We start from the raw sequence: 13,043 nt of genomic DNA, 5'->3' as shown, positions 1-13,043 counted from the left end.
CGAACCTCACACCGAGTCCCACTCTCATCACTCCCATCCCCACTGATCTAGCTCATTGTCACCCAATGCCCCAAATTTAAAATTCTTGTCCTAGTTTTAAAATCTTTTTCTTATTGCCCCTCCCCTCCTCTGTAACCTGCTCCAGCACTGCAACCAAGCCAGAACTCTGTTCCTCTGACTCCGGCCTCTTGCATATCCCCGTTTTCCTTTGCCCAATCATTGGGAGAGGTGTCTTAAACCTTCTAGGACGCACTCTCTGGAATTTGCTACCTTTGTCAGTCTACCAATTTCTTCTTCTTCAAGACCCGCCATAAAACCATAAAACGTTTGGTCACCTCTCCTAATCGCTCCTTCTTTGGCTTGATGTTCACTACCTTTGCATCTTTCTGAAATGCTTTTGGTGTATTGTCCAATATTAAAAGGCATTGTGTAAATACAATTTGTTGTTGTTGCTGTGGCTGAGTGAATTTAACTGAGGGAAATGGAACACTTTCCTATTTCAGGCATTCAGTGTCAGCATCAAGTACATCCAGGTCAGTATATGATAGTTAGATGTAGAGTTCCCTCTCTGACCCACCAATAGGCTTTAATTTCCGCCTGAAGTGCATCTCCTACTACACCTGTGTGACATTTCCCGTTTCTCAAGCCAGCAATCCTGTGACTTTTCTGAATGTGATTGGCAGTTTGGGAGTTTCATTTCCTCTGGTAGTGCACTGCTTAATGGGGTCACATAAAATTACTAGGGGCACTAATTTATTGCAATTATTGGCCTGCTTATTTTGAGCATACGTTAAAATTGGGTACTAAGGAATTTTATGCAAACTCATTAAACAGTGCACTAGCAAAGAAATTCAACCCCTAAGTGTTCATTATTGCCAAATTAGGATCATTTTATTTTATATAGGACTCTTATAGCTACTAAAGAGAGGAGATTTTCAAAAAAACAGAAATTTAAATACAGAAGGAGGCCCTTGAATTTAGGCCCTTCTTGGTGGCTAATTTATATACGTAGTCCTAATTTTTTGCTAATTCATTCTTCTGCTTTCTCTCCATACTCTATTATATTTTTCTTGTTCAAGTAGTTATCTCGTATCTATTTGAATGCTGTAATTGACTTAGTATTGATCACCACTTGTAGCAAAACATTCTACATTCCAATAATTTTTCGCATGATTTTTTTCTAATCTCCTCCCTATTGTATCTAATGTTCATCCTGAGATGGTGGCCTCTAGTCTACAATGAGTAAAAAAAACCTATGTTTACCCTGCTTATTCCTTTTATCACTCCGAGCACCTCTATCAAACCTGTCTTCAATCTTCTCAGTTCCAGAGAATATAGCCTTTCTTTGTAACTTGTACACTTTATCCCCAGCATGAACCCTGGTAAACCTCTACTGATACTATGGCCTTGATATTAACCCTCCCACGATCGGCGGGTGGAGCTTGGGGGTAGGGGGGGTTAAAACCTAAAAAATGGGCGACGTGTTGCCAGGCCGCAATGTACGCGCCTGTTACTGTTTATAAGGCAACGGGTTTCAAGCCGTGCGAGTGTCCCGTCTTGGAGAGGCCCCAAAGTTCTCCAGCTGCGGCCACCTGCTGCTGGTTTGCCCGCCTGACAGATGACCAGTCTGTCAATTTGGCTGGCTGCCTAGCGGGAAATGTAAGAGATAAATGATAAGACCTGCCGTTAAATTCGGAAGGAGCTCTGCGTCCCCAGACTCCATGGTATTTCCTCTGTGCTACCCCGCACCCTCCCCGCCTCCCTGTAAGTATCGGGGCCTATATTGTTCCTTTAATAAGCAGCGCAAAACTGCACACAGTATTCCAATTGTAGCCTAAATATTGTTTTGTAGAGTCATCATAACATCTTTGCTTTTGCATTAAATTCCCCTCAATATAAATGCCATAATTCCACTTGCCTTCTTTTTTTGTAACCTGTCTATCCATGTTTAAAGTTTTATCTATTTATTATTTCTACATATCTCCCTCAACTGTCTGCAGATTTTCTTTTAAATTTTTTAAACAATTTGGTAGTCTGTAAAATACGCCCAGTATTGTAGCAATCCCTTTTTAAATTTCTTAGCTAAACTCACTCTATACCTGTATGTTATTGCTCTGGTTCCCAGTTTTATTCCTTCTTGCTATTGTCTACATGCATTTTAGCCCTTATCTTTGTTGCTAAAGTATTTATTTTTCTCATTACTATAATTTTTGTTTCTCCTTCTTTTGTCCCACTTCCTCACAGCTTGTGGAAAATATCAGGGCATCAGGGAGAATTTCTACCCAAAATTCACAAAAATATGCCCTGAATTCAGAAATTTGAATGACGACCAAAAACTCCCATACCTACTAGGGGAAGAGAGAAATTGTGTAACCTTAGTGGCACACTATGTTACAGCTTGCCATAAACAGAGGGACAACCATTAAATCTAAGAAAAGAGTATATACAAATTATACGAATGTATATTTATACACTCAGGGATATATCTGTTTATACACTGTATGGATAGATCTGCGTTTATGTGTTCAACCATAAATGTTTTTCGATGCTTTGGCAACATAAGATGTAACTTGTCATCATGCCAATAAAGCGATTTGAATTGAAGTCTCACTACTAGCCCTCCTATCTGCTTAAGTGTTATATGGTTTGTGTTATTTTTTCCCTTCCCCTTTGCTACTTTTGAGGCCTGCTTTATCTGCAACTAACCTCTTGAGAGCCTCAGTAGTCATCAGCCACCCTAGTTTTGGGCAGCTTTGTTTGTCCCTCCCCCTTCCTTGCAGGTTTAAATCCTCCCCCACTATCTAATTAACTCTCTCTGCAAGGGCAAATGAAGACTGTCCCTTCTGTACAGCTTTCACCTTTCCCAGAATTTGCCCATACCCTGGAAATCTGAAACTCTCACTGTTGCACCATTTCTTAAGCTATACCCTGATGCCTCTAACCTTTCTGTCCCTAACTAGTCGAGCATGGCACCAGGAGCAATCCTGCGATACTGTCCTTGATATCTTGCTCTATAGCTTCGATCATAACTCCTCAAATTCCCTCTGCAAGACCTCGATTGTACTCTTTCCTATGTTGTTAGTTCTGACATGAACCATAACTTTTGGCTGATCATACTCTGCCACTTGGAAAGCAAGATACTGTTTGGGACTAACAACAGAAAATGCTGGAAAAACTCAGCAGGCCAGGCAACATCCGTGGAGAGAGAAATAGAGTCAACGTTTCGGGTCGAAACCCTTCTACAGGAAAATCAACCTTCTACAAATCCAAAATTCTACTCATTATTTGGTGTAGCAAGTTCATTCTTAGAAAAATATTTCACAAGGAAAAGTAATTATATATAAATAAACAGGGAGAGTTCTATATTTTTATTTGTTTGCTGAATTAGGTGTTTATGATTCCATATACTGTATAAAGCATAACCTCTTACCATACTAAATATTTAACTGCTTAACTCCCTTTAACTCCCCAGGTGACATGCACCATTTTCTGGCCAAAACAGTGGACAAGTGACCTGGCGTTAGGCCTCTGTTAACGTGGCCCTTGAGCCAGACCCCAGCGGGTGATTCAACCACCAATTTCTCCTCCTTTGATATAGGAACAAGCTTAGTCTTTGTACTGTGCCTACTTCTGATGGTCTGAATGAGATTGGAGAGGTTGCTCTGTGGGGACTCTGCAGTGCAAACCTACATCATCTCATACTGGTGCAGCCAGTTAGAGCAGTAACATGTAGCACCAACTTATTATTTCATTTTTATAAACCCATAGCCAAGATATTAACAACAAAGTCTTTTACAAAAAAGAAATCACAACAATATTTCAGGTTTTTTACGCTGAAAGCCGTAGTGAGGATTTTCTGCCTGAAAGTGGTTAACATAATGACTAAAATTTCAAATCATTCAGATAAATGAATGAAAAGTTTTCTGTAAACAATCAGCTATATAGCTCCATTCCAAATAACTTAATTAGTCTAGAAAGTATTAGAAGTGGATGTAGGCTTTTCATTCACCTGGCTGTCCTTTTGAATGAGAAATGTTATGTGTCATGGAAAGAGTTTGAAATTCACATTTTTGCTAATTTTAGTGAAAAACTAGGTAGAAAACAGAAAATACTACATTGTACTCGCATCTAAGTCCCCCCCCTCAAATTAGTAAAGACAGGCAAAAAGTGTGACATGTCTCTGTGTTATATGTTTTTTCCAACTTGCAATACCTATATGTTATGCATTGCAAGCTTTCACCAACCTTGTTTTTTAAGTTTAATTTTATTGATCTGATAACATGATAAATGCAATCAAATACCTTTCCAGCAGGCACGTAGTTTTGGTTTTCCAAAGAGTATTTAGGGACAGCTTCAGGCTGTACTTTTACTGTCATTATTTGTTATATTTCCTCTGAACTGACCTGATTTGTGCAGATTAGTTTCTGTTCCGTCAAAACTGAGATAAATATGAACAATAAACATCACCTTTTATGTAAAGTAGTTATCCACAGGAGAACTAGTGAATGCAAGTGAGATCCTATATTAAACTCACAAAGTGTTACATTTAATAGTGGATTTAGTAAGCCTCTGAGCTTCAATTGCATTCCTGGTTGAATGGATGCAAATCAGATTCCTCAGTGTAGTCACTGTTCTAGTGTAGGAAACGCGGCAGCCAAATTGCGCACAGCAAGGTCACAGCAAAGTAATCAAGATGGGTACTGACCAACACCTTGTACAGGAATGATACAATCTCCTTTGATTTGTTCTCTATCTCAATGTTGATGCAAAACATGACTTTGTTTGCCTTTTTTCATTGTAGCCAAGCACTGGGCTGATAGCCTTATAAATTTACCCACAACTGATTATCCAGTGAATGTTGCTAAATTTAGAAAAAAATCATTCATTAAAAAAATATTTTTATTTAACATTTAATGTATGAGACTCCAGTGCCACACCAGCATGGTTGTCTCTTAACTGCCCTCTGAAGTGGCGTCACCAGTCAGCTGTATCCGTTGTATCAAAGTTCAGGGCAATTAGTAATGGGCAATAAATGCCAGCCACACCCACATCCCGAGAATGAAAAATAAATCCTGCTTTAGACATACTCCTGCATAAGTCAGAAACTTCAGCAGATAAGGGGAAAAAAGGAGCGGAAATTGAAATACATATATTTCTCTCATTTGAGTGTGAATTTTTGTCTATTGAACAGAAATGTACAGGACAACTGCTGCTTACGCCCACTATACATTGACTTCCGGAGAGACCTAGGGTGGAGATGGATTCATGAACCCAAGGGCTACCAGGCTAACTTCTGTGCTGGGGCCTGTCCTTACTTGTGGAGCTCAGATACTCAACACAGCAGGGTAAGTACTGTCTGTGACTCCACGGTCATATTGGCACATTGAACAGTTTGGTCCTTTACAATACTGTTAAATTGCGCTTGTGCCATGTAGTATGATTTGTTTTTGTGCTGTCACAATGAAAGCAGCCATATGTTATCACTTTATATGTTCCGCACTCCATTTTTTTCTAATAAAGACGTGTAAAATTGGACAGTTACTCTATAGAAATATGTAAACAATGATCAAGCAATGCAAATGCAATTTTACTATCTAACATGTGAACATTTGTCTGTGAAAGAGGAAAGAGTTGGGGTCTGGTCCACCTTGGCCCAATTTCTATGAAATTAGTTTCCAGAATTAGGAAGCCTTGTAGGGCTGGGAACCGTATCACTTTTCATCTGCACATTGCTCCGTAAATTTAACTGTTCTGGACTCAAAACAACTGGTGAGAAACCACAATGCAGTTGGAAAACTGGAATCTTGACAACACAACCCACAGTACATTATAATCAATTAGCGGAGTGAGAGAGCAGGAAAAGAAGTCAAATCCTTGCTCTTGGTCTTCCCATCATACATATCAGAGCCTACAGACCAATTATTGGCACTGAGTTTATAAGATGACTTTTTGTAATAGATCTGTTATATGAACTTTCATAACCCAACCCTGTTCTTGTATAGCAAAGTATCCACTCCACACAATTCCTGTACTGCAGTATACTCACTCCACACTGTTCCTATACAGCAGTCGACCCATTCCACACTGTTCCTGTACTGCAGTATACTCACTCCACACTGTTCATATACAGCAGTCGACCCATTCCACACAATTCCTGTACTGCAGTATACTCACTCCACACTGTTCCTATACAGCAGTCGACCCATTCCACACTGTTCCTGTACTGCAGTATACTCACTCCACACTGTTTCTATACAGCAGTCGACCCATTCCACACTGTTCCTGTACTGCAGTATACTCACTCCACACTGTTCCTATACAGCAGTCGACCCATTCCACACAATTCCTGTACTGCAGTATACTCACTCCACACTGTTCCTATACAGCAGTCGACCCATTCCACACTGTTCCTGTACTGCAGTATACTCACTCCACACTGTTCCTATACAGCAGTCGACCCATTCCACACTGTTCCTGTAGAGCAGTATCTTTATTCCACATTGTTCCTATACAGCAGTCGACCCATTCCACACTGTTCCTGTACTGCAGTATACTCACTCCACACTGTTCCTATACAGCAGTCGACCCATTCCACACAATTCCTGTACTGCAGTATACTTACTCCACACTGTTCCTATACAGCAGTCGACCCATTCCACACTGTTCCTGTACTGCAGTATACTCACTCCACACTGTTCCTATACAGCAGTCGACCCATTCCACACTGTTCCTGTACTGCAGTATACTCACTCCACACTGTTCCTATACAGCAGTCGACCCATTCCACACTGTTCCTGTAGAGCAGTATCTTTATTCCACATTGTTCCTATAGAGTAGTATCCCTACATTGCACTGTTCTTATAGTTTCCATCATCTGAACTATTTCTATTAAGCAGTATCTCTATTTCAGCCTGTTCCTATAAAGTTGCATCCCTAGTTTACAGTCTTTCCATTAGAAATGATGAAAAACAAATCTATGCCTGAGGCAATGTGCCATTTCACCGAATGTTTTTATCAGCAGGGTGCCCATTAATTGGTTTGTCCTGCACCAGTTTTGTAAAACCATTTTGGAGCTAATAAGCAAGAATTCTGAGGTGTTAGGCTTTGTTCCGTGGGTAGCGACAGCTTGTTAGTGGTTAGAATGGTAGCAGTCAAATCTGTAGAGCACCAGTGTTTTGGCAGTCACTGTGAATACATTGAAGCCCCGAATAATAGTGCATTTGAGCTCAATCAGCAGAATCACTTTCAGCTTATTTAATGAAAACCTTTAAAAAAAAAAGGAATTAGAGATACAACACAGCCCTGTTTTATCCCTAGGAGACAGTCAAAATATTTACAGATGCCAAAAGGTGACATACTGTAGTAATGGCAAAATTTACTTCAGCATTTCACACATTGCCATGGATTTATATTAAATATTTTCACTGCCATCTGTGTCCATCAATAGGCCTAAGTGTTCTTTAAAAGTCAAAAACATGCTGTAAGTGGTATCTTTTCACTGGTAGAATGTTTCTGTGATGTTACTATAAACCATATTTCAGAACTGGTGTTAAAAAAAGCTGCATAACAATTCTCGTTTGCTTATTCAATGGGTCAATGGTCAAGCAACAAAACTACCTTTGTCCCAGTATGGCAGTATTTGTTTAGGACATTTATCAAGTGACCATTCACTCTTTGTTTCAGTCATATATAAACTTCCTACCAGAATGACCCCAGGCCATCTGACTGTGTTTTTCTAAAAGATTATTTGGCAGACTAAATGATGTTTTCTTTCTTTCAGATACTTAGTCTGTACAACAATATAAACCCTGAAGCTTCTGCCTCCCCTTGCTGTGTTTCTCAAGACCTGGAGCCGCTCACTATCCTCTACTTCATTGGCAAAACTCCCAAAATTGAACACCTTTCGAACATGGTAGTTAAGTCTTGCAAATGCAGCTAAGAATGAATACAACTCCCCTGAAAATCCCAGGTTCATCAGTGTTAAACAAAAGAACAATACACGGTACTAGTTTGAACTATTTGGAAACATGTTTTCGTTTAACTACCAACAGAAGCAAAAGGAAAAAAATGTACATTGAAGGCTTTATTCCTATCCTTCACCTACTATTTTAGTGTGATAGATGAGACAGAACCTTTTTTTAAAAAAAAAACTTTTTTTAAAAAACACTGGAAGAATTGTAAGTGTTAATATGTGAAAATAAAAAGAGTCCCACTTAGTGGAAATGCTGTACAGGTCCCGTGCCTTACTTGATCTCTTGCGTATTGTTATGCAATTGGCATCCTATATACTCCTTTCTTAGGGCACAAACATAGTCAAATGTATTGCTGATATGTTCATTGAGGAGATGTGCTATTGGGTCAAGTGGCAGGAAACAACAGCAAACTTTGAAATCAACACCCAAGTATACACTTGCTATCAGTCAAGTATGGTACTGGTCTGGAGAATGCTAGCGATTAGCATTTGGGCCTAAAATTTAGTATGTTAGGAGTAAGAAGAAACATCAGGTGGTATATTTGGAACCCATAGGTTAACATGCTTATAAGAGAAATGTCCAGTGAAGACTTGTGAAGTAGATGCATTTCTGGAGGGAGAAGGGACTGAGCGATATGGTGCGAAGCCTGAAAGTTGGGGTTGATTTTTCAAAAAAAGGACAGACTTGTTAGAATTAATGCCCTTTCCTTCCCCTAAATCCCCTAACTATTTTACTCTCTGGATTACTTTTAACAAATTCATAAGCTATTAGTCCCAAAATTGTGGACTCTGCTTCTGGTACAGAGTCTTACACAACAGAAGTGCTGATTGGATAATTTGCTGTAGAGGTCGGCGTGGTTCATATGCACGCTCCTAATTTTGCAGCTGTTAAAATCAATGGCCAGAATATCAGGAGTGCCATAAATCGGACTCGCTATATAATGGCAACTCTTTCTTTCTTTCTAACTCACCTTTGCTGATAATTTCCACTGTGCATTGGTTTTAACAAATTTGTACTTGCGCTTCCAGATAATAGCCCAAAATTGTGAAGCTCCCGTTCCAGCGCAGATCAGAGAAGTGGGTGCAGAGGTCAGCACGCACAATTTGTGGGACTCGTAATATTCTGGCCATTAGTTTTAATATCTGAAAAATTAGAAATACAACAACTCAGGCACACTGACCTTTCCACCATGTCTTTAATCTGCACTCCTGTTGAGCAAGACTGCACATCAGGAGCAGACTCTTGCAACTCCAGGGCTAATGTATTTCTGAATTTGCAAAAACGAATGCAGAGCACAAAATGTGGGGGCTTACATTCTTTGGGGTTTCTGTTTCTGGAATTCTGTACTTCAACTGCATCTTTAGAAGCAGTTAAGGAAATGCCCCTTGCTCCCAAATGACAGACATAAAGTATGCTAAATTATATTGGCTTTCTCCTTCCTCCAAATTGAGCATCAGCCCATTTACAAAATCCCAACTCTAACCCTGCTGGTGACTTCTGTTTATAAACCTACTAGTGTGATGCTTTATTGTTATCATTAGTTATAAGTGAACAGTTAGCAGACACAAACTGAAATGTGTATAGTATTGTTCAAAATAAAGAAAATAGAACAACAATATGAAAGTGATGCTTCTGTTTACACCAAGGTTGAAACATTTTATCTGTAAGGGCAGCCCAATAGCTATAAGACTCAGCTGACCAGGATACCTGAGTTCCCTTTTAGGCTCGGAGCAGGCCAATAGTAATAACACTAGGAAAGTGCCTTTTGCTCAAGGGCCATATTAGGGATGCCGTAACATGCTGCATCATGGAATGAGAGAATGTGGGTCTGTGTCTGCAGTTCTTCATGTGGTGAGCTCCCCATTTTAAGTGGAGACCAAGCATTTCCCCACAGGAAAGCAAAAGAAAACCATAGTGTTCATCGTTCCAATGAGACTACAAGTCCTATAGTATTAATAGAGCCCCTTCATATGCTTTATGAATGCTGGGAAAGTCCTCTTTCCCAAGAGAGATTCCTTTCTTTCCCTCACTGTACAGCAACAGAAAGAGAAAGAACAGTGCCAAATCCTCTGGCAACACTCTGCAGGAGGGTAAGGCATGAAGCATGTCTGCTGAGGGCTACAGGTGAAAGGGCAGTGGATCACAGATATTCCCCCTCCCCAAAGCACTAAAGTGTTGTTTCTTGACTGGGAGATCCACGTTCCAATCCTAGTCTATAACAGTAGAATGCTTTTTGATCAGGATTTCTGAGCTTTATTTCCTGTCTTCCTGTCCAGTATCTATGACAGCAGAATGTTGTCTCCTCAGCAGGATACTCAATTTAAATCCTAGTCAAGAGATAGCACAGTGACTACAAAAGTAGTTAGATGACTCCTAACTAGAAATTCTGGCTGAGAATGCTTATCCCAGACAAAGTCATGTGGGAAGAGAGGGAAGAGAGCAGGGCTGTGGGGAAAGAGCAGGGGACTGGGACTAATTGGATCGCTCTTTCAAAGTCGGCACAGGCACAATGGGCCAAATGCCCTCCTTCTGTGCTGTATAATTCTGTGAAAACTACTGGGGGAACGATGTCTTTCCATAATCCTCAAGTGATGTCCCTGGAAGGTGACTGGGGAACGATGTCTTTCCATAATCCTCGAGTGATGTCCTTGGAAGGTGACTGGGGAACGATGTCTTTCCATAATCCTCCAGTGATGTCCCTGGAAGGTGACTGGGGAACGATGTCTTTCCATAATCCTCCAGTGATGTCCCTGGAAGGTGACTGGGGAACGATGTCTTTCCATAATCCTCCAGTGATGTCCCTGGAAGGTGACTAGGGGAACGATGTCTTTCCATAATCCTCCAGTGATGTCCCTGGAAGGTGACTAGGGGACAGCATTTATGGTGCAGTAGGAGAACAGCATGCATCGCCTTTATGGTTGCATCTCCCAGCTGAGAAGGACAACATGAATATGGGAGTGGGAGGACTTACTTATTTGGGGGTTTATGAAAAGTCAAGTTTAATCAAAACATAGACCCTTTATTACTTCCAATATTTTAATCCAGAAGCCATTTTTAATAGTAATTTCAAAAAATCCTACAATGTTAAGCCATGGGAATATCCCACTGTTGTGACTATTTCCAATTCACTTGGTAAGTGTAAAGTAAACATAAGGTCACTAGAAAAATATGCAAAAAACTGTGCGCTAAAATTTCACAAGTTAACTCATGGAAATAAGCAGTGACCTTTGACAGCTTCCTTAAGATATACAGTGGAAAATGTGCTGATGTAGTTGTATAAATAAAATAAATATCCAGATCCCCCTCATTACTTCTCATGACTCACTGATGTGTATGGGACATTCATTTAAAACCATTTGGAAACCCTTGCGTCTGTGATGCTCATCATACTAGATGATAAAACCATGTTACCTATTTTATAATACTGTCTATTCATTTCAGATCTTTTTGAATTGTTGAACTTATTCCCATATGATTTCCATTGTTCATTGGGATATAAAGAGTAAATCATTTTAAAGGGCCACTGCCTTCAAGAAAAAAATAATTGGCAAACTGTTTTTTATTTGGCGAGGGAGAAGACCCATGCATCATCTTCCTCATTGTAATATTGCCTGCAAATGACACAATGATACATTTTGGCTGGATTCACATCTATGAGGTAATTGTGTCATGCGTTTCAGACAAATGAAAAAATGTTTGCCAAATACTTTTTTCATGAAGACAGTGGCCTTAAGTTAGCTCTCATCTAACACTTTCAAACATCAGTTGAAATTCACAAACTACATTGTGGATAAATACATGAAAATAGCTTCTGACATCTGGGATGCCAGTCGTAAGCAATATTGTCAGGGATAACCTATCTTTAACTCTTATGAGTGTCATTCATTGTGGATGGAATAGGATCTGAATGGCAGAATAATAATTTGTCTTTTAGCTCTAATAGAAGGAGATGGGATGCCAGAATGTCAAACTATACTTGATTGCGCTGGACGCAGCCAAATGTTGAATGCTTTTTAAAAAAAAACATATCTCTGTATTTTGCTCAATATTTCCTTCTGCTGATTTTTTTGCCCCATTAGGATGAAGTTTCTTTCCCTCAGGATTGCACTGATACTATTAGAAAGCTTCCTCTTGTAATGCTGAAGTCTTTGTTTTTAAAAATTGTACACTTATTTCTTGATCCTTAGTAAATGTTGGACATTTGATGATCTTACCACTTGGGTGGGAGGGTGGGTGCTTTTTCCTTGTTTTATCTTTCAAACGTACATTTTGGTCAAACATACATATTTGTTGGCTAATTACTATGTATTTTAACACATGGTATGTCTGTGAAGCCTGCAAATTTTGTGGTGCTCTAGTGGTTAAATAAATTATTTCAGTTTTACTTTTTTGGCAGTCCTTGACTTATTATAGAAAGTATTTTACAGATGTACAGCAGCCTAAGGTCCAAGATGTTCTTACTCAGATTACTGGGAGATCATAATCCAGGTGTCTATTGGCTGAAAACTGGGTTAAAACATATAGTTAAAATCCAGTTTATCTCAGCTGTCAAAGACTTCATATGGAAAATGCTGGATTAACAAATGGGCTGTATTTTAATTTGAATATAAGTGATCATCATTTAAGTGAATTATCCTCTGACTTGCCGTAAATGGGTTGATTTGCTAATTACCATTGGCAATAGAAATTTACAAGAGAATTCAGCAAGGTCCTCTGTGAATTTTTGCAATATTTATGCAAAGTTCCCAGAACATTGCATCTCCATAACTGATAAACAACAGTTAATGTAAATTTAAAAATGAGGCAGTCATACAAACACTTGGAACTTTATCAACCACTACCGCTTGCTAGACTAAATATATTTCTAGATTAACCCTTGACTGGTCTGCAAAATTGTTTGAATTTTCACTGCAGTACAATTGACAGATGGGTAAGTAGCAGATGGCAACAATGCCAAGTGAAGTGAGACGGACAGTTGAGAGGTGTGTAGCTATTGGTGGTGACCATTTTAAGCATGTGATCTCAATTGCATACAATTGAAATCAACAGTTTTTTGTGCTTCAATTCTTA

The 13,043-nt window shown here is 39.4% G+C and overlaps 1 protein-coding gene across 1 annotated transcript in view; it reads left to right on the top strand.

Annotated features, from left to right (window-relative positions):
* Positions 1 to 12,357, top strand: part of tgfb2 (transforming growth factor, beta 2) — an 89,368-nt gene extending 77,011 nt beyond the window's left edge. The window contains exons 6-7 of the mRNA XM_085981033.1: positions 5,192 to 5,345; positions 7,781 to 12,357. Of these exons, the coding sequence (XP_085837159.1) occupies positions 5,192 to 5,345; positions 7,781 to 7,939 (313 nt within the window). The 3' untranslated portion in view covers positions 7,940 to 12,357. The remainder of the gene's footprint in view (positions 1 to 5,191; positions 5,346 to 7,780) is intronic.
* The last annotated feature ends 686 nt before the right edge of the window (positions 12,358 to 13,043 follow it).

This window comes from Somniosus microcephalus, chromosome 3 (assembly GCF_052327205.1).
Source record: "Somniosus microcephalus isolate GS21.2 chromosome 3, FLI_Smic_1.0, whole genome shotgun sequence".
In the NCBI taxonomy this organism is placed as follows: Eukaryota; Metazoa; Chordata; class Chondrichthyes; order Squaliformes; family Somniosidae; genus Somniosus; species Somniosus microcephalus.
This window is presented reverse-complemented; position numbering and strand designations above follow the sequence as displayed.